The sequence below is a fragment of the Acipenser ruthenus genome, chromosome 14, assembly GCF_902713425.1.
Source record: "Acipenser ruthenus chromosome 14, fAciRut3.2 maternal haplotype, whole genome shotgun sequence".
In the NCBI taxonomy this organism is placed as follows: Eukaryota; Metazoa; Chordata; class Actinopteri; order Acipenseriformes; family Acipenseridae; genus Acipenser; species Acipenser ruthenus.
The window spans coordinates 1,936,567-1,958,330 of record NC_081202.1 but is presented as its reverse complement, the minus strand read 5'-3'; the positions used below and the strand labels follow the sequence as shown (position 1 = coordinate 1,958,330).

At 45.2% G+C, this 21,764-nt stretch overlaps 1 protein-coding gene across 2 annotated transcripts; it reads right to left on the bottom strand.

Annotated features, from left to right (window-relative positions):
* Positions 1–944: 944 nt before the first annotated feature.
* appl2 (adaptor protein, phosphotyrosine interaction, PH domain and leucine zipper containing 2) lies at positions 945–20,497 on the bottom strand. Of its 2 annotated transcripts, XM_034033053.3 has the most exons (22): positions 20,036–20,497; positions 15,196–15,294; positions 14,401–14,460; positions 13,552–13,623; positions 12,855–12,942; positions 12,254–12,295; positions 10,920–10,978; positions 10,112–10,258; positions 9,744–9,826; positions 9,039–9,197; positions 8,730–8,918; positions 8,580–8,633; positions 7,571–7,613; positions 7,212–7,268; positions 5,813–5,901; positions 4,887–5,036; positions 4,530–4,582; positions 4,275–4,449; positions 3,794–3,830; positions 3,461–3,607; positions 2,871–2,918; positions 945–2,347 (listed from the first exon to the last, which is right to left on the bottom strand). In XM_034033053.3, exons 1-22 carry the CDS (start codon positions 20,087–20,089, stop codon positions 2,216–2,218), a joined length of 2,037 nt encoding a protein of 678 aa, XP_033888944.2. In that variant the 5' UTR covers positions 20,090–20,497; the 3' UTR covers positions 945–2,215. The 2 variants fall into 2 exon arrangements, with proteins under 2 accessions (XP_033888944.2, XP_033888945.2); XM_034033054.3 differs by lacking the exon at positions 8,580–8,633 and having other exon boundaries at positions 20,036–20,495.
* Positions 20,498–21,764: the final 1,267 nt, after the last annotated feature.

Below are 21,764 nucleotides of genomic sequence, written 5' to 3'. Positions count from 1 at the left end.
TGGACAGGCCCTGTTTAAAGACTATGTCTCAGTAGCAATGTGTCTCACAATGGACAGACCTTGATTAAAGATTGTGTCTCACAATGGACAGACCCTGATTAAAGATTGTGTCTCACAATGGACAGGCCCTGTTTAAAGAATATGTCTCAGTAGCAATGTGTCTCACCATGGACAGACCCTGATTAAAGAATGTGTCTCACAATGGACAGACCCTGATTAAAGAATGTGTCTCACAATGGACAGACCCTGTTTAAAGAATGTGTCTCACAATGGACAGACCCTGATTAAAGAATGTGTCTCACAATGGACAGACCCTGATTAAAGATTGTGTCTCACAATGGACAGACCCTGATTAAAGATTGTGTCTAGGATAACACTCAGAAGCTCCAGTTCAAAGACGTTTTATATTTTATGTATTTTAAATTGAAAACACATTCATTTGATTTACTGACTTTACACCAATTTATATTTCGAATCTTTAATAAAATGAACATCTGCACAATTCATTGTGCTCTTTTTTGTTGACTTGTTATTTTCTCTATTAAAACATATTCCTGAATTCTCTAGAAAAGGATTGCATGGATCATTATGCAGCAAACTTCTCTAATCTATATGTTAAAGGTCATGAAGATAATTGTGTTATCTACAACCGTTTTCATTTCTTTTTTTGCTAACCAACCTTTTGTGGGAAGCCTCAGAATTATAACCATGCAATTCCCACCAGATACAAAGACATAGTGTTCCTCCAAACACACTGAGCTACTAGGAACCGGACGAGCATAGATGGGCCAAATGGCCTCCTCTCACTCCTAAATGTTCTTATGTTATTATAACATCTTTACGTTTGTTAACCATCTTCAATAGTACAGAAAATACAAATATGCACAGTCCACTCATACAGGGTATGGGTCCATGCAAGTGAAAATAAAAAACTGCAAAGTCCATTGTAGTTTTATTAAAGGTATTGAGTTTAATGACATCAGAAAATACTATTTATTTATGTGCAAAGCTTTACAGAGAATGGAATTAGTGTCTATTACATACAGTCAAACCTCTTTAAAAACAAGCACAGTGGAGGAAACCTGGGGGTGTTTCTTGTAGCACCGGGAATGTGAGAAAGGTCTGTTTTTTCGATGTATCAAAATGCTGGACCTGGTGAACTTTGGAGCTGAGAAAACGCTGGACCTCCTTCATTCCAGTTAAACACAGTGGAGCTGAAGACACACAGAGAAGCCCAGGGGAGTGTTCCAAATGGTATTCCTCACCCTGAAATACACAGCTCAGGTGGTACATTACCACAGGAGTGACGGGAGGTCCTGTTTTACTCTGAGTTTTACTTCACTATCGGGTCAGTTTTCCTTATGTTACATTTACTGTACTGCACCCACACCTCAATGCCTATGTAACCCATCCACTCCTCATTGTTAGCACCAGGACTCCAGCTTGTATAAACGGGGTGAACACAGAGGGCTGCTCTTTCTTTTGAAGGGGTTTTGCTGTTACATTGTCAGTCCTTCATTTATGATAAAAAAAAAAAAAAAACTTTTCATGCACTTCAGGCAGTAAGATCCCAGATCTGTATCCAAACTATACAGTATGTGTTCAGATTACTTCAGATGACCAAAAACATCCCTAAGAAAAAAAGCTCTCCCACAATGTGACTTGTAAACAGTAAGACACAACAGAACACAGTTATCTTATCATGTTACTACTTCTTCCCTAAAAATAAAGTCTGTGCTTATATACCCGAGGGAGGTATAACGGCAGGGACAGATTCATTGCTGGTTTGTTTTCACATATAAATTAGCTTTTTATACAAACCAGTATTTGTTGGGCTGTAAGATATCGATGCACACACGCTCTCTCACACACACCTCTTGCTGGTAGATTAAATGGATTGAAATCATTACTAAAAGACACAATGGCCTCACACACCATGCTATAGACCTTGTAGGTGGGGCAGGTCCAGATTATCCCTGAACACCAACAGCACTGCCTCTGAAGCACTGATCATTATGTGAATGCCTGTATAATCTCTCCCAACCCCACTTCAACACTCACTCACTCACTCTAACAGGAATCGACAGAATGAAATTCCCAGAAGCACCCAAATAGAATAGAGCTCTGAACCTCTGCCCTGCCCTTCTCGTTGCACGGTTTTGTGCACCCTGCATCAGTGCTGTGAACCCCAGCAGCAAAGCCCTCCTTTACTCCACTAGGCCTCAGACTCCAGCCCTTCCTCGGCTCCATTCTGCACAGCACCCCCCGTCTCGCTCTCCAGCATGAGGAACTTCCCGTCACTGGTGAGAGGCATTGACTTCATCAACAGGGCCAGTGCCTCCGGGTCCTGCAGGGACAGAGCAAGAACAGAGTGAGAATGGGTAAGGACGTCTGCTAAGAAATAAACAACAACAACAAAACCACAAACCAGGTCATTCACCCCAAACACACCCAGAGCAAGAACAGAGTGAGAATGGGTAAGGACGTCTGCTAAGAAATAAACAACAACAACAAAACCACAAACCAGGTCATTCACCCCAAACACACCCAGAGCAAGAACAGAGTGAGAATGGGTAAGGACGTCTGCTAAGAAATAAACAACAGCAAGTCGGGTCAATCTCCCCAAACACACACAGAGCAAGAACAGAGTGAGAATGAGCAAACCACAAACCAGGTCATTCACCCCAAACACACCCAGAGCAAGAACAGAGCTAGAATGAGCAAACCACAAACCAGGTCATTCATTGATTGCAGCTAGGCCATTGAAATGACTGCAGATCTGCTTTTAGTTTTCATTCTCTGTCCTTAAAGGTTCTGTATTTCTTGTCAAGAAGATAGGACTGAAACAAATACAGTACATTGTATTTTACCTTTTCTGCCTCAATTAGTTCCTTCCCCAGGCTTATAGTGTAACATATCTGTGAAAGACGAAACAAAGAATTACAAAAACATACAGTGTGTTAAACTGTGCAGGTCACAAAGTCACAGGGACCTCACTACAGGAACAGCAAGAATCCACAGAAACCCTTTCTATGAGTCTAGGTTCAAAGGGTTCCAAGAAGTTCCAGGTTTGTTTGTCTTTATATTTGAGTGTAACTCAATTATTTTATCCCCCCACGTTTTTCTCCTTAAAACAGCCCAGGACAACTGAAGGTCAGCGGGCATCCTCCGATCCCATGACCAAGCCAACTGCCTTTTGACATACTGACAAGTTACCGGACCCTGAAAGACAAAGGTGTCTGCTTTGAACTGGCCTGTAGGGGCCGCTGTCGCACAGCCAGGTGACTAGGCCGATCAAGCCTCCCTAACCTGCGGGAGCGCCACAGTCAATGTGACGTTCCCTGTGGAATCCCGAGGGATGAACTCTGCACAGCCAGGATGCACAACTGAACTGTGAGGCTTGCAGGTACAGAGTGCACAGAGGTACAGCAGGGCCGAGTCTCAGTCGCTAGCACAGCACCTTCTCCCCCTCTGTGTTGCTCTCAAAGACGTAGGTGCTCAGCGACGGCTCCACCTCCTCAGAGATCTCAGGTCCCTCCACCACGAAGCCGATGAGCCGCATGTTCTCCTGGTGCGCTGCGAACTGGACGACATCCCTCAGCTGGAACTGCAGAGAGGGAGACAGGCTGCTCTTAGCAGGCATCACCACACACTGCTATAGGACACCAGCATTCATATCAACAAAACAGCAAAGCACACAGGAGGCAGGAGAGGTGTACTGCACTGATGCAAGGATTCGTTTGAATGCACATCTATGAAGAAATGACACGACCAAGGAAAATTGTGTACTTACACTTATTCTTGGAACCTGCGTTTGAGGGTCAATCAACCTACAAAGACCAAGGGAGAATAAAAGCAGGTATTCAGAATCCTGACTTTCTAAACATGATTCACAAAGGGCTCAGGACCCCGTTCTCAAACCTTTAACTCATGAGTTATTTAAAGATCGGTTTTGATGATGATAAACCTGATGATTTCAATGAAAATGAAGATACTCATGTGACTGTTCTAGACTGACTGTTTCTTTAACAGCAGTCTAGAAATAACTTCAGTGAATAGGATGCTATGAAAGAAAAGGTATGTGCATGTTGAAAAGGGTTAGGATTTATCTGTGAATTAGGTCTACCTGTTCAGGTTTAAATGTTTCCATAGCAGTGTGAAGCATTAACCTTAGAGAGTGCCGTATTTGTTTCCATTTCATACTATACAACTGAATGGAAATGCATGGAGAGAGGCGAGAGGAGAGAGCTGATGTCAGAAGGAGCCGTCCTTACTGCAGACTCTTGCTGGTCACGACGAGGTGTGACTCCGCGGTGCGGAAGATGTTGTGGATGGCTCGGGCCGCTAGTACCTGCCGCATGGCTTCGTAAATCACCTCCTTGGAGCGATGGGAGCGGACCGCCATGGACCCCAGGAACCGCACCACGAACATCTGGTGCAGGAGGGAGTCTGTAACAGAAAAGCAAGCAGGCTCTTTCTCTCACAAGTCATATTAAACAACCTAACAATCAGCCCTGAAGGAAGCTCACCTTCAGATTGCGCAGCGCAGTCATCTTCAGATTCTCCAAAGGGGTTTGTGCGCCTGGAGGAAAAGAGGAACATTTACTGACAAGCAGACACTAAAACACTTTCCATTCCATTCTTTATCCAATAATAACAATAATAATAATAATAATAATAATAATAATAATAATAATAATAATAATAATAATAATACTGCACGTGCTGTAAAATGCTCTGACTTTATTTTGTCTTCAATGCTACGAGGGGGAGGGGGAGGGGGAGGGAGGGTAGAGTTCTGTTTGTAAAAGTCCAAGAGAAAAAAAACGCTGTGATCCAGTCCAGTGATCCGCTCAGTCTAGAAACCCAGAGTCAGAGCTTCGTACCTCCCTCCTCCCGCTCGGTTCTGATCCAGGAACTCGGAGGCTGGCATCATGATGTCGAACTGGATGGGGGTCCCAGGCGTGATCATCTCCAGCGAGTCAGGCGTGTCCTGGGGGGCCACGCCCGAGGGCTCCACTGCTACTGGCTTCACCCTGCCGCACCACAGACACACATGAGAACTCAACACTAAGTTTGTTAGTTTCTATTTAATTCCCTTATTAAACATCTCAACTTGAACACATGGGGAATGTTTGTAACCAGACAGAAAAGCCATAAGAAGCCCTCCATCAATATTTTTATAAATTACTGCAACACGTATTTCTATATGGAAAAGACAGTGAACACATGTGGAACATGTCATCAATTGACCTACAGTGTAGAATTACTGCTATGCATAAAACACTAAGGCTAACACCTGCCTGAATATTTCTAAGTGCTTAATGGTTAATGCAAAATTCGGAACGTTTACCACTTGGATAACATTTAAACATTTAAACTCTGAACTGTTAACATCCTGCTTTAATGCTGAACAAGAGGCAACTTAACACATACAAGGGTGACAAAAGGAAGGAGACTTGGAAACTGTGCTGTTTAAAGGCATCCTACTGTATCAAACCTCTCTGACCAGACTGCATTGAATACACAAAGGATTACTGATTATATCATCTTCCATCTTAATCCTGGGGAAATAATATTATAGAAGAAGAAAATTGACTAAGGTCGCTGTAGTGCCCTCCATGTAAACTTCTACTATCAGCTATCCACCACAAGTGAACGTCTTCATCACTGTGCAGAGACGGGCTCGTCTGCATTTGTGGTTCTAGAGCTTTTAACCTCATGTCACCTGCAGGAGACGGACTCTAACGGCATAACATCACACAACATTGTCCGTTACACAAGCAGCGTTTTCACTGTGTCTGCTTCTTACCTCTCAGCACAGGTGTCGTGTCTCTTCTCAAAGCTTGTTATCGGGGTAACTGCCTGTATTGCAGTTTGATTGAGCCTGATAGCAACGGCCTAAGGAACAAGAGATGGTTATTAGTATTTATTCAACCTTAATTAAACCTGGAAAGTCCCTGTGACAGAGCTTGAGGGCTCTGCTGTGTTGAAATGGTCACGCTTGCTTGAGGGCTCTGCTGTGTTGAAATGGTCACGCTTGCTTGAGGGCTCTGCTGTGTTGAAACGGTCACGCTTGCTTGAGGGCTCTGCTGTGTTGAAACGGTCACGCTTGCTTGAGGGCTCTGCTGTGTTGAAACGGTCACGCTTGCTTGAGGGATCTGCTGTGTTGAAACGGTCACGCTTGCTTGAGGGCTCTGCTGTGTTGAAACGGTCACGCTTGCTTGAGGGCTCTGCTGTGTTGAAATGGTCACGCTTGCTTGAGGGCTCTGCTGTGTTGAAATGGTCCAGCTTGCTTGAGGGCTCTGCTGTGTGGAAATGGTCAAGCTTGCTTGAGGGCTCTGCTGTGTTGAAATGGTCACGCTTGCTTGAGGGCTCTGCTGTGTTGAAATGGTCACGCTTGCTTGAGGGCTCTGCTGTGTTGAAATGGTCACGCTTGCTTGAGGGCTCTGCTGTGTTGAAATGGTCACGCTTGCTAGAGGGCTCTGCTGTTTTGAAATGGTCACGCTTGCTTGAGGGCTCTGCTGTGTTGAAATGGTCATTCTTGCTTTTAATACAACATTTCTAGATAAGTAGTCCTGCTCTGTGTGCAAAATGTTTGGATTTATTTGTTTTTATGTTGTACTTATTATTATTATTATTTATTTCTTAGCAGACGCCCTTATCCAGGGCGACTTACAATTGTTACAAGATATCACATTTATTTTTACATACAATTACCCATTTCTACAGTAGGGTTTTTTACTGGAGCAATCTAGGTAAAGTACCTTGCTCAAGGGTACAGCAGCAGTGTCCCCCCACCTGGGATTGAACCCACAACCCTCCGGTCAAGAGTCCAGAGCCCTAACCACTACTCCACACTGCTGCCCTTAAATGACTGTGTGTGTTTTAATACACTGTATTACCTGTTCCACAACTGCAATTTGTTGGAATAATAAAAAATAAAAATAAATCATTAAAATTAATAACTGAGATACATTTATAAAAAAACACACACTAGGGGGCAGTATTACTTCAGATTAGCCGAAGCCTTTACCTAAAATAACTTCATGCAAAAACATGTCATCGCAACATATTCTCCTCTTGTGTTAAAGCAACCTTGTGTTCACCAATACCAAGTGCTGTCTTTCACTCTGCAAACAGGTTAAACCCTCAACGTGCATTCAAGTCTGCCAGAGAGGGAACATGGCAGTATAGACAAGGACACGCACCTCTGGGTTGTCTGTCAGGTAGATCTGTCTTGAGATGTTGTTGAGAGAACAGATCCACTGTGGAGGGAAAAGCAGCACAGAGTGGGATTAGTCCATGGCTGTGTATCACGATCACAACCAGACTCCAGCTAATCCTGCACTATACGGAAGGGAATGGTCCACAATGAGTGCTGCTAGGAGTATGTGAAGAAGTTGCTTATATGGTAAGAAATCTGATTTTAAAAAGCTTGTTTAGCAGACCTCTATTTCCTAGAGTTTATCTTGAAACTGCACGATTCTTTATTGGAACAGGAATTTTTCTCTAAAGGAAAATCCTGTCAAACATCTTTACTGTCCAGGTAAAAAAAAGAAAAGGATACCTCTTCATATTCCTTTTTACTTTCAGCCTGGAGGGTTATACACCTGAAATGAGAGAGCACTTGCTTTTAAATGTCCTTTATTTTAAATAACCATTTCTGACTATAATTAACAATGAACACTGATTAATACTGATTATAAAATGGCTTCCCGATTGGCTGCTGACATTCCGATTCTCATTCCAAACAGGAAAATCACAGTTCCATATCCCATATCCCATACACCACAAGCCATTGTGTAAGCTGTGCCTTGTGCTTCACAATGTACCTCAGGCTTGGGTTGTATCAGTGCAACCACACTTTCTTGTGTGTTTCCGATTACCACTAGTACAGGATCGCAACTTGGAAAGATTAACTGTCTACTGCCATTACACGAGGTACAGCACTCACCCACTGCCTTCTACGAGGTACAGCACTCACCCACTGCCTTCTACGAGGTACAGCACTCACCCACAGCCTTCTACGAGGTACAGCACTCACCCACTGCCTTCTACGAGGTACAGCACTCACCCACTGCCTTCTACGAGGTACAGCACTCACCCACTGCCTTCTACGAGGTACAGCACTCACCCACTGCCTTCTACGAGGTACAGCACTCACCCACTGCCTTCTACGAGGTACAGCACTCACCCACTGCCTTCTACGAGGTACAGCACTCACCCACTGCCTTCTACGCTGCAGTCTACTATTCATTCAGCCCACTCCCTAACACATCCCAGCACAGCACATAAACCACTGAGCTACTCAAACCCACAACCTTTCACACTGCAGCCCAGCACTACAACCACTGAGCTACTCAAAACCACTAGCTTCAAGCACTGGCATTTTGCTTTTTTCCATAAGACTGAAGAAATGAGGTCTGTAAGGGGAAAGGTTTATGAGCTACACCCTGTTGAAGGAACAGCGGATTTGCAAAGGCGTAAAGCATGTTTAAATTAATCAGCCCATTTAAAAGTAGTTTCTACAACAGCTTCCCAGCGTTCCAGCCACCAAGCCACTGAAAACACACTACCTTCCAGACTGCAGCCCAGAGCTCCAGTCACTGATCCAATCAAAAGACACATGCCTGGATGACAATAAATACGCATGTGTGAATGAATACATCAATACACAAATAAATGAATGAATGAACAAATGAATGAGCAGCAGGGGTTCAGCGTACGTTTTACCATCCGGGGAGGTGATCTGGAAGCAGTATCTCCGGTCCTCACAGTCCACCGCCATCACAGAGCTGTTGTCGAGGTCCAGGACCATCCCCCCAGCCACTGCTCCCCGCGGCTGGCACATCAGGTTCCCTCCCTGGGTGAAGAAGTACAGCCGGTCCCAGGATGTCGTCACCAAGCCCGTTTTACTGGCAAGACAAATAAAGAACAGCAACAATAAATAAAAACTAGTTTTCCATCATGAACATGCGGGCAGGTTTCGTGTCTGAACAAATCTGAGTTTAGAGCCGATAAAGTTGTGTCCTTACCTCCGGATGTTCAGGTAGCCAGCTTTCTGTATGAGGTTCCTGTTGATGAGGGGGTTGGAGGCGTCCTGGTCTGGCATGTAGATCGAGTCCTCCACAGATAGCAGCTCCTGCTGGGCCTGCCTCATCGCTTCAGCCTCCGAGTCCAGCTGGCTTTGTATACTGGGGGGGCGGGGGGAAACACAGGTAACCAAACACAGTGCACACTGTATGAAGACAACTGATGTTATCAAATAACCAAATACCAATATAACCAAATACCAAATAACCAATACCAAATAACCAAATAATCTGGTATTTTACAATAGCGTCACTGATTGTGTTCTCCTGGTGTACCTTGGGTCCCTTGACTAGTCTGGAAGGCTGAATGAATTTGGTATTTTACAACAGCATCACTGTAGACAACAAAACAGCACTTTTTACCCTTTTACTTATATAAACGCAAATATGAATTAGCAAAATTGTGAGTGTGGCACACAGCTGGATGTGTGTCCAGACAGACAGACCGACCCTCCTATCCACAGAATGTGCTATTCTCAATAACCTCACTGGTAAGCAGCTCTCCAGATACATGCAGAACTGTGTGCAGCGTGACAGACGTGTGCACGACCGCTTCTCAACCCCATTCGCAAGGGAATAAGAAAACTGCACACTCAAAGATCCAACAATTCAGAGGAACATTATACACAAACACCAGCAATCCTTTACCTCTGATTCATGCTAGTGACTGAAGATAAAAAGCTCTCCATTTTCTTTGAAGCCATATCCATTCCTTTCTTGAAAAAGTTCACCTGAAACAATTAAGAATATGAAGATGAGTACAGAGAGGACACACGATGGTTCTAAGCAGGCTGCCCCACAATGCATACCGTAAATAACCATTAACTTCAATTCAAAGACGTTCTTGTCAAGTCACTGCTACAACTGTACCATTGAAACACCCACAGGCACAGTATTAAAGATGGTGCTTGAGAAAGACAATGGGTACAAAGACCTCTCGCTCTCTCATGCGACATTGAAAGGAGTTTTTATCCCGATGCAGGGCTGAGCACATTCATCAGAGAGCAGGTACTCGCCTGTGCCTGTGTGTAGCCCAGCATGGGCTGCAGCATGGCCACCCTCTTCCTGTACTGCAGAGCGTTCAGAGCACAGTAATACTGCATGGAGGCCTGGTGCTGCTTCCTCCTGGAATAGGCAACCTCTCCAACCACCTCCGTCTTCAACTGGAAACACGCAGGGGAACGAATCAGAGCAGGATTCCGAGACACACAAGCAGAGAGAGAGAGAGAGAGAGAGCCATGTGTTTATCCAACAGCCTCTCCTTTACCACACCCACCTTCACACTCCCCTACCCGCTTATTTATCACCTGCCATAGTCATGGGAACGATAATCTTTAGCAGTGCGCGGGAGTCTCTTTAGAGAATTTTTACATGTTAGGGCAAGGCCAGAGACACACAAGCAATTTTTTTTGTCAACAAATTCCCAATTGGCAATCGAGTTGCTAGAATAGACCACCATGAGGAAACTTTGCAACTGATCGTTTTTTTCATGATACAAAATGTTTATGGGATGTTAGATGTGCGGAATATAAAGACTGCAATAAAACAAGACACTATAAATAAAAGGATTTACCAACCCTCTGCTGTTTCTGCAGCATAGCCACTCTTTTCAAAATTATTCAATTACTATAGCAGCTTCTGAAACATGTTTACTGCAAACAGGCGCCAGCCTAAGACGTTATCTTGAAAAGCAATTTGTTAAATACAGGATGACAGATATAAACACAGAAATAAACAGACAGATAAATGAATGATATGTGTTTGCTACAGCATCGATCTGTGGCTGAGCTGCATGCGACTTTCATCAGTGAAAGAATTGCCTACCTTCTCATTTTCTCTCCTCTTGGGCAGCCTGCTGTACTTTGCCATAGAAGCGTCGTGCTCTACAAGCAAGAGACCAGCAGGGGACAGTGATCACTACAGGAGTTCCAGCAGCAGCAGCAACTCTAACTACACTGACAGGGAGGGGGCGAAGGGACTGGCTGCAGTGCAAGCAGCAGCTCTCCCTGCACTGACAGGGAGGGGGCGATGGGACTGGCTGCAGTGCAAGCAGCAGCTCTCTCTACACGGACAGGGAGGGGGCGATGGGACTGGCTGCAGTGCAAGCAGCAGCTCTCTCTACACTGACAGGGAGGAGGCGATGGGACTGGCTGCAGTGCAAGCAGCAGCTCTCCCTACACTGACAGGGAGGAGGCGATGGGACTGGCTGCAGTGCAAGCAGCAGCTCTCCCTACACTGACAGGGAGGGGGCGATGGGACTGGCTGCAGTGCAAGCAGGAGCTCTCCCTGCACTGACAGGGAGGGGGCGATGGGACTGGCTGCAGTGCAAGCAGCAGCTCTCCCTGCACTGACAGGGAGGGGGCGATGGGACTGGCTGCAGTGCAAGCAGCAGCTCTCCCTACACTGACAGGGAGGGGGCGATGGGACTGGCTGCAGTGCAAGCAGCAGCTCTCCCTACACTGACAGGGAGGGGGCGATGGGACTGGCTGCAGTGCAAGCAGCAGCTCTCTCTACACTGACAGGGAGGGGGCGATGGGACTGGCTGCAGTGCAAGCAGCAGCTCTCCCTACACTGACAGGGAGGGGGCGATGGGACTGGCTGCAGTGCAAGCAGCAGCTCTCCCTGCACTGACAGGGAGGAGGCGATGGGACTGGCTGCAGTGCAAGCAGCAGCTCTCCCTACACTGACAGGGAGGAGGCGATGGGACTGGCTGCAGTGCAAGCAGCAGCTCTCCCTACACTGACAGGGAGGAGGCGATGGGACTGGCTGCAGTGCAAGCAGCAGCTCTCCCTGCACTGACAGGGAGGGGGCGATGGGACTGGCTGCAGTGCAAGCAGGCGCCATGAGAGCGCACTTCACTTGTGTGGGACCATTCTTAAAAATATAGCTTGTTTGCTGCAACCTAAAATTTCTGCACTGAAAACTATACTGGGAGAAACTGTATGTAAAACAGCTTAGTTACATTAGCCAGAGATCCAAACCTTTTTACTCTCTAATGTCTATTTCAGAACCATTCCATGCTACAAGTATATCTTTGCAGTACAAAAAAAGCAGAGGAATAACGGCAAAACAAAAACGGCATTCAAGCTCAAAAACCTACAAAATAAAATCTATTATATCATTTATATACTGTACATACATAAAGAAAAGAAACATACCACTGCTGGCAATAGCGAAAATGTCTTTCAGAGTGCTTATTTCTGAAATACAAAAAAAAAAGAAAAAATGATTTAGAAGAATCTTCTATTTTAATTGAAGCTACTAAACTTAAAAAAAAAAAAAAAAACTACTGAATATCATTGAAGGGCTCTCCAGGGTTCCCACCATGTCTTCAGCCAATCACACCACCAGATTTCACACCATTTCAGTACATCTTGTTTTGCTGGACGTGTCCTCTTGTGCGCTGCAGACGATCAACTGACAAAAACTCTAACAACGTGGATAACAGCGTGCGCTATATGTGTGTGCGAGAGAGAGAGTGTGCGCGCGTGTGTGTATGTGTGTGTACGTAGAGTCAATGGAAAGTCCTCATAAACACTACAAACAAACGTGTGTGTATTGTGTTTGTGTTTGTTGTTAAATGAAAACATTGTTTATGGTAAGTTAACATGTACACTTAGACCCTGTCTCTAAAGAGAGTCTTCTCATTTTGCACTCTGTACCTGACCAAAGTGCTCACCAAGACACTCTCACACTACAAGAGAGAAAGGGTCAACCGAGTACATTACTTGTGAAATAAAACCAGATACCCGACAGTACCTGTCAGGTCCTTCTCCCTGAACTGGATCATGGGGAACACCATCCTGTCAGCCAGCTGGTTAGCCAGCTCTGTGTGCAGAGTGTTCAGCTGAAAATATAGAGGGAGGGGGGAGAGAGAGAAGAGAAGAGAGACAGATGAACAATATTGCAAACTGAGAAGCACTGCAATGATGCATGATAACATGCAGCGAGTTCTTGTTAACTGGACAGTAAATTGATTTGGTAAAAAACATGAATAGCCATGCCAATAAAGCTCATTTAAATTAAAATTTGAGAGAGAGCTGAGGAACAGTGTATGCATCTTCAACCTCCTGTCTCTCAAAGTCTGTCTCCAATTTACCAAACTGCAAACCAATTAAAAACTTGGCTCGATTTTTGTCCGTTTCTTAACAACTAATTTAAAAAAATAATAATAATTAGCTTATTTTCTTGAGCTAGGCTACCGATGATAATGAAAGTATACAAAGTTCATTCAAAAGCAAACAGTTTCAAAACAAAGCACTGCAGTAAAATGGGTCTCCCTATCAAGGTGTCCTGTAAATAACTCATGACAGGTGCGAGATCCATGTAATTAACTATCAACATGAACAAACACGTGCAGCTGCGATTTCAGCCAAGTCTTTTAAACCCACAGGCAGCTGAATCGGTTCTCAGTACTATGTTCTCTTTGACATGGGCAAGAGATCTGATACTTTACCTCGTCTACCACTTCTGAGAAGTCTTGCAGAGTGCCAATGACTTCTTCATCCCCTTTCCCCAGAGCAAAATTCTAAAAAAAACCAAATAAAAAGCAGCTGAATTACGCGAGTCCTGACCACAGCATACCTGTCAGTGTCATGGTTCTCAAAGATCAGAACCAGATATTACAAACCCTGATGTTCTGGTTGCTTTACTCCTCTCAGGAAGCGAGTGGAACTGCTCGTTTCATGGTTCTCAAAGATCAGAACCAGATATTACAAACCCTGATGTTCTGGTTGCTTTACTCCTCTCAGGAAGCGAGTGGAACTGCTCGTTTCATGGTTCTCAAAGATCAGAACCAGATATTACAAACCCTGATGTTCTGGTTGCTTTACTCCTCTCAGGAAGCGAGTGGAACTGCTCGTTTCATGGTTCTCAAAGATCAGAACCAGATATTACAAACCCTGATGTTCTGGTTGCTTTACTCCTCTCAGGAAGCGAGTGGAACTGCTCGTTTCATGGTTCTCAAAGATCAGAACCAGATATTACAAACCCTGATGTTCTGGTTGCTTTACTCCTCTCAGGAAGCGAGAGGAACTGCTTGTTTCATTTCAAGCACGGTTAGAAGGATATTGGTTTTTCACAAAGGAATACATTTTTTAATGATTCGAATCGTGGTGGTGTTTTAATCTGCGGTCGCTGTTCAGATCAATTGAATATCCGATGCTTTCTGTAATATCTGAACCAAACAGCTGCCTGCAACACAGCGCTGGTGCAGCTGACGTCGTGCACACAGGAGTCCAAAGAGCTGCTCATGAAGAGTGTTGAAATAACTAAGCGGTCTGTGTCCTATCCTGCTTCACCTCACCTGCTTCTCATACTCCAGAAGCTGCTTCGATAGCTGCTGGGTGGCTAAACTCATCTCATTCTGTAAAAACACAAAAGTCAATACAGTCAGAAGACTAAATTCCAAAACCTCAGTCAAGAATACTATTCAGTTAATTAAGACAAGGGAAGTGTTGTAACTAGAGCCAGCTTTGATAGTAAAGGTCATCATATACCATCCAGTCAGCGTCTATGCTTCGTACAGTCCAAAACATGGCATGATGCTGCCATCTCCTTTGATCCCAGCACACTGGGCAGAATTGAGCATTACACTGAGCATTCCTTCAAGCTGTTAAGAGGGAGCTGGTACAGCATGTCTTAGTTTCAGCAGGTTCCCGTTTCTATAGCCCACACACAGGCAGTCATGGGGGAGTGCTCTTTACCAGATCAGAGGTAGTGCCTAGACGCCAGTGTGCTGACATCAGAGTGGGGTCTCATGCAAATCCAGCACATGTTTAAAGGAACAGCAGCACTCATACAGTATGACCAGATTCTGAAAAGTTATTCTCTAAAATGTTATGAGCAAAATTTGGGCTTGATTCCCCAAAGCTATTTAACACTAGAACGACCAAGGCAGTCATTTTGACTGTTTTTGGAATTTAAATTTAAATTGCTGTGCATGTGTTTAAGATAAGGAGCTGTGCTTTCCTGACTTTTCTGTATGTTAACTCTGTACATTTGTTTTCAGATTCAAAAAGATATTTTGGGGAATAGCCCCAGGAGCAGTGTCTGTGAGAGGCCGTGCCTCAGCTGTAGAGTCTGACCATTCCCTCCTTACCTGAGCCCCGAAGACACGCTGCAAGGACTGGAGCAGCTGGTTGGTGTAATCAGTGAGCGTCCCAGCATCCTCTTCAAACACGCTGAGCAAGGAGCGAGTCTGCCCAGAAAACACAAGAGGAAGCACAGGCTTGACAATCACATATCTCTGAGAAGATTCAATATGCACAAAACAGTGCGCACAGACATACACGCACACAGGCACGCACAGACATAGACACACACACACAGAGGCACGCACAGACACACACACAGAGACACATGCACACAGGCACGCACAGAGACACACGCACACATACACACACACACACACACACAGAGACACACGCACACACTATGCAAATACTAGATTAGTCATCTGGAATTATGTGGTTGGTTGGGAGTGAGAAAACAATCTGGCACGCTATCCCTCAAATCAAAACCTTTGCATACAATCTGAAAACAATTTGCATGCTTAACTTTACAAACAAACCACCTGCATCTAAGAAACTGCTTTTAGTGAGTACAAAAGGAATGAAGAACAGGTAAAGCATGGCTGGTCATGTACATCAGGCTCTCTGCACTCACTAAACTGAACTGTCCTATAATCCAAGCCAGGGTCTGTTTCTTCACAAGGCAGCACTGTATGCAGTATGCATGTTTCACCACAATAACCCTTCTAAGTTATAATGGTTACATTTGCAAATAGAAAAGAGCACAATCTTTCCATACGCCACGTGTGATGAAGAAAGCTGTTGTGTCCATCCACGTGTGGAGCTGTGTTACCCCCACCCCACATGAAGAAAGGCACTGTGTCCATCCACGTGTGGAGCTGTGTTACCCCCACCCCACATGAAGAAAGGCACTGTGTCCATCCACGTGTGGAGCTGTGGAACCCCCACCCCACATGAAGAAAGGCATTGTGTCCATCCACATGTGGAGCTGTGGAACCCCCACCCCACATGAAGAAAGGCACTGTGTCCATCCACGTGTGGAGCTGTGGAACCCCCACCCCACATGAAGAAAGGCATTGTGTCCATCCACATGTGGAGCTGTGGAACCCCCACCCCACATGAAGAAAGGCACCGTGACCATCCACGTGTGGAGCTGTGGAACCCCCACCCCACATGAAGAAAGGCATTGTGTCCATCCACATGTGGAGCTGTGGAACCCCCACCCCACATGAAGAAAGGCACCGTGACCATCCACGTGTGGAACTCCAGCCCCACATGAAGAAAGGCATTGTGTCCATCCACGTGTGGAGCTGTGGAACCCCCGCCCCACATGAAGAAAGGCGCTGTGTCCATCCACGTGTGGAGCTGTGTTACCCCCACCCCACATGAAGAAAGGCATTGTGTCCATCCACATGTGGAGCTGTGGAACCCCCACCCCACATGAAGAAAGGCACCGTGACCATCCACGTGTGGAGCTGTGGAACCCCCACCCCACATGAAGAAAGGCATTGTGTCCATCCACATGTGGAGCTGTGGAACCCCCACCCCACATGAAGAAAGGCACCGTGACCATCCACGTGTGGAACTCCAGCCCCACATGAAGAAAGGCATTGTGTCCATCCACGTGTGGAGCTGTGGAACCCCCGCCCCACATGAAGAAAGGCGCTGTGTCCATCCACGTGTGGAGCTGTGTTACCCCCACCCCACATGAAGAAAGGCATTGTGTCCATCCATGTGTGGAGCTGTGGAACCCCCACCCCACATGAAGAAAGGCATTGTGTCCATCCACGTGTGGAGCTGTGTTACCCCCACCCCACATGAAGAAATGCATTGTGTCCATCCACGTGTGGAGCTGTGTTACCCCCACCCCACATGAAGAAATGCATTGTGTCCATCCACGTGTGGAGCTGTGGAACCCCCGCCCCACATGAAGAAATGCATTGTGTCCATCCACGTGTGGAGCTGTGGAACCCCCGCCCCACATGAAGAAATGCATTGTGTCCATCCACGTGTGGAGCTGTGTTACCCCCACCCCACATGAAGAAAGGCATTGTGTCCATCCATGTGTGGAGCTGTGGAACCCCCACCCCACATGAAGAAAGGCATTGTGTCCATCCACGTGTGGAACTCCAGCCCCACATGAAGAAAGGCATTGTGTCCATCCACGTGTGGAACTCCAGCCCCACATGAAGAAAGGCATCATGTCCATCCACGTGTGGAGCTGTGGAACCCCCGCCCCACATGAAGAAAGGCATTGTGTCCATCCACGTGTGGAGCTGTGGAACCCCCGCCCCACATGAAGAAAGGCATTGTGTCCATCCACGTGTGGAACTCCAGCCCCACATGAAGGAAGGCATCGTGTCCATCCACATGTGAAGCTGTGGAACCCCCACACCACATGAAGAAAGGCATTGTGTCCATCCACGTGTGGAACTCCAGCCCCACATGAAGGAAGGCATCGTGTCCATCCACATGTGAAGCTGTGGAACCCCCACCCCACATGAAGAAAGGCGCTGTGTCCATCCACGTGTGGAACTCCAGCCCCACATGAAGGAAGGCATCGTGTCCATCCACATGTGAAGCTGTGGAACCCCCACACCACATGAAGAAAGGCATTGTGTCCATCCACGTGTGGAACTCCAGCCCCACATGAAGAAAGGCGCTGTGTCCATCCACATGTGAAGCTGTGGAAGCCCCGCCCCACATGAAGAAAGGCATTGTGTCCATCCACGTGTGGAACCCCCGCCCCACATGAAGAAAGGCATCGTGTCCATCCACGTGTGGAACTCCAGCCCCACATGGTGAATGCCCATTCTCATGACCTATGACCTCATTGTTCTCTCTGTGGAGCAGGGCTGGATTAAAGTAAGTGGGGGCCCTACACTAACCCATATTTTGGGGGCACTATTATGGCGAATGGTGTTATTGGCATATTAGTTAATCCGGTCCTGCGTTGGGGACAGAGTGTGAGCGGAGCGAGCCAATTGTATCTAGAGCGGGGGAGTGGAGCAGGAGAGTGGCTACAGCAGGGTCCTGAAACTGAAATAAAGGAATTCGTAAATTGAGCCTGATTCATACATTTTATCCTGCAGACTGTAGTAGTCGTACTAGGGACGGCTCTCTCCCAGATAGAGGTCGTGGGGAATTTGGTATTGTACATTAGCAGGCTTGAGTGAGAGACTCAGAGACCAGGTATGCTGTAATCGAGAAAGAAATGCACAGCCGTCATAAAAGAACAAAATGAACCGAAAGCAAGCTTCTGTGCACCTCTCTTCCTGTGTGTGGGGGCCCGCACGCCTGCATGCAGTTATTGTAAAATGTCCCAAACAATCTGTAACCTCGTGGGGCCCCAATTCTGCTGGAGGGCCCACACTATAGTGCAATTTATGTATAGGTTAATCCGGCCCAGCTGTGGAGGATGAGCTAGTCCTGGACTATAACCTCAGCACCACTCCCAGGCTTGTTTCAAGGGCTTAACCCAGTCTGCTGCTTCAGAGGAATGCCAAGGTGTTTGAGTGCCAAACATGCACATCACATTACTGTATATGAAATCTTCCACATTACGGTGTGATGCATTACATAATAAACAGAAACATTCTTAGCCTATTATTTTTAAAACCTAATTGCCACAAATAAATTGCTCAACAAACGACTCAAACATAATGTGTGTGTTTGGAAAACTGATGCATAGTCAATTATTATTATTTATCTATTTACTTATTTATTTATTTATTTATTAGCAGACACCCTTATCCAGGGTGGCTTACAGTTATCCCAATACAAAGTATCACATTACAGATAGTATGTGTTGTACAGATACTGTCCTCAGGTGTGCATTAAAAACAATACTGTATGTGCTAAATATTCTTGCTCTGTCCCATTATGTTAGATTCAATTGTCTATTAATATATATATATATATATATATATATATATATATATATATATACACACACACACACACAAAGACATATACAATAATGAATGATGAGCAATGCACTCTTGACTGGTAGTCCGCAGTAAGGTGTGTTTCAATACTGAGACTCTATATCCTAAGTTCCCACGTTCTAGTGCTAAACGTTGGGAGAGGGATGACTTGTTTTTGCAGCTGTCTGGATTGTGGAAGCTGACTAAACACATCAAAGCGTGGAAATCAACAGTGCATTCTTCTTATTAATTTAGTAGATCATTCGTAAGAGAGCAACGCTCGGCGCGCTGGAAAGGGCGTTGACAGGCATTTTTGAAGTTGCTACTTTTTCTATCAGAGAGAGTTGTGTTGTACTCCAGTAGAGGCCTGCACTCCGAGGATACTGCACGGACGCGTTTTTCGGATTCTGTCAATAACTACAAAACAATGTCCCTTCCTGTACGGCCTAGCATTCCAGCACAGTCTGCACACCGGCAGATTTTTTATTTTTTAACTATAGTACGTTTGGGTTTTCATACACACAGGGCATGTTTTTTTGTTTGTTTGTTTGGTTTTTAAATGATCATTTTCCATTTTGCTTATACGCATTTTTTTTTTACTTGTGTAAAACATAATTAGGTTGTAATAAAAAAAAAAGAAGAGAGAAATGAAAGGATAGGAGGCGAGTTTAAACTCCTTGTTTTTTTGTTCTCCACGAGTCCGTGTTAGTGCATAACATGGATGCAAACACAGTACTGAAACTGGGCAAGGTTTCCAAACCGCATATATGAGAACATCACAGCAAGCAATAACACAGAACAGACAGTGACAATCGGGATATCTTTATAAAAATCATTTAACGGCGCTGCCCAGAACCTCAGAAGACTACGGTTAATAAAGCCCTGTATGGGTGATGCGCAGCGTACTGTAGGTACCAACGTTTTAACGAATATGTAATGCAACAAAATACAGATATTAACCGTGGCATTGTTCTCATATTACCTGAGGACTGTCCTGTAACGCGTCTTCCAGCAGCAGTCTGTGGACGGCCGACATCTTGATCACAGCAGATGGTTTAATTATTTAATTTTCTTTGTTTTAATCCACTCTCCCGGCGAGCTCTCTGTTCCACACGGGCGACACGTATTGTATTAGGACTCGGTCTGTCTGCAGCCAAATTCACTGAGTGCCTGCCAGCAGTAACAAGCTAAACCTGTCTACTGCGCCTGGCTCTGCACTGCACAACAAAAACACACGATTGCATTAATGTCTAGTGTTGGGTTTTACTTTATTTTCGAACTAATACATCATATTGTATTATACTGTTGTCTAGATTGATACAGTTGGTAGCAGGCGCGTGATACAATGACAGTGCTTCCAAGCTGAATACAAAGGTTATGATTTTTAAAAAAAAAACATACAAAGTGGTGACTCTCTTCCGCCACACCTGTAACCTGCACAATGACTGTCTTAGCGCGATAGCAATGGTGTTTGTGAAAGCTATACGCCCATGGATATGGCAAATGACCAGATTATTATAGAAAAACAAATATATATGTGTGTATTTGAATGAAGTTCCCGACGCTGTCCAGCTAATGTAAAAGTTTATTAAACTAAACTTTAAACATTGGCTATGCTGTAATGAATATATATATGTATATTGATTGGCTCCCCTTTCTCTTGTAAAGTTTCCTGTGCTGTACCACACCCTAGATAAAGCACAGAACAGTGCAGTAAAGCTAGGTTAAGCACAGAGAAGTGAGGTAAGCTACACAGAAGTGTGGTAAAACACTATATAAACCACAGTAAGTGTGTGGTGAACTGTACAAAAAATGGGAAGAATTAAGCAATAATAAATGATCTTTGAATGGTCAGGCATTTCAGTGAAACCATTCTTTCAAAATTAGGAATGTGAGCTTTTGTGAACAACAACAAAACATCCCCGGGGTTCAGAATCAAGGTGGAATGTCTGAGGCTGAAACAGTGTGGCAATGAAATGGTTAATATATACTGGACCCCATCTGTACTGGAACTTCATTGAAAGAATACTAGAATACAGCATGTACATAATCCAAACTATAAAGACACCATGTCAACGGGGTGTTGTGTATTGATATGAACAGAGGTAAAAGCAATGTGGCAATGAAAGGGTTCATTTTTACTGGACAACACCAGCAATGCAAGCAAGAAAAACTCAGAATAAAGCAGTGTACCAGACATATCAACTCAAAGTGTAGTGTCTCTATGCAGCTGAAACTCCACATGACCCCAATATGAAAGCTGTGTGTGTGTGTGTGTGTTTGCGTGTGTGTGAGTGTGTCAGTGTGTTAGTGTGTGTGCGTGTGCATGTGTGTGTTTGTGTGTGTGTGTGTGTTTGTGTGTGTGTCAGTGTGTCAGTGTGTGTGCGTGTGCATGTGTGTGTTTGTGTGTGTGTGTGCGTGTGTGTTTGCGTGTGTGTGAGTGTGTTAGTGTGTGTGCGTGTGCATGTGTGTTTGTGTGTGTGTGAGTGTGTCAGTGTGTGTGCGTGTGTGCGTGTGTGTGAGTGTGTCAGTGTGTTAGTGTGTGTGCATGTTCGTGTGTGTTTGCATGTGTGTGAGTGTGTCAGTGTGTTAGTGTGTGTGCGTGTGCATGTGTGTGTTTGTGTGTGTGTGCGTGTGTGTGAGTGTGTCAGTGTGTTAGTGTGTGTGCGTGTGCATGTGTGTGTTTGTGTGTGTGTGTGTGTGTGTGTGTG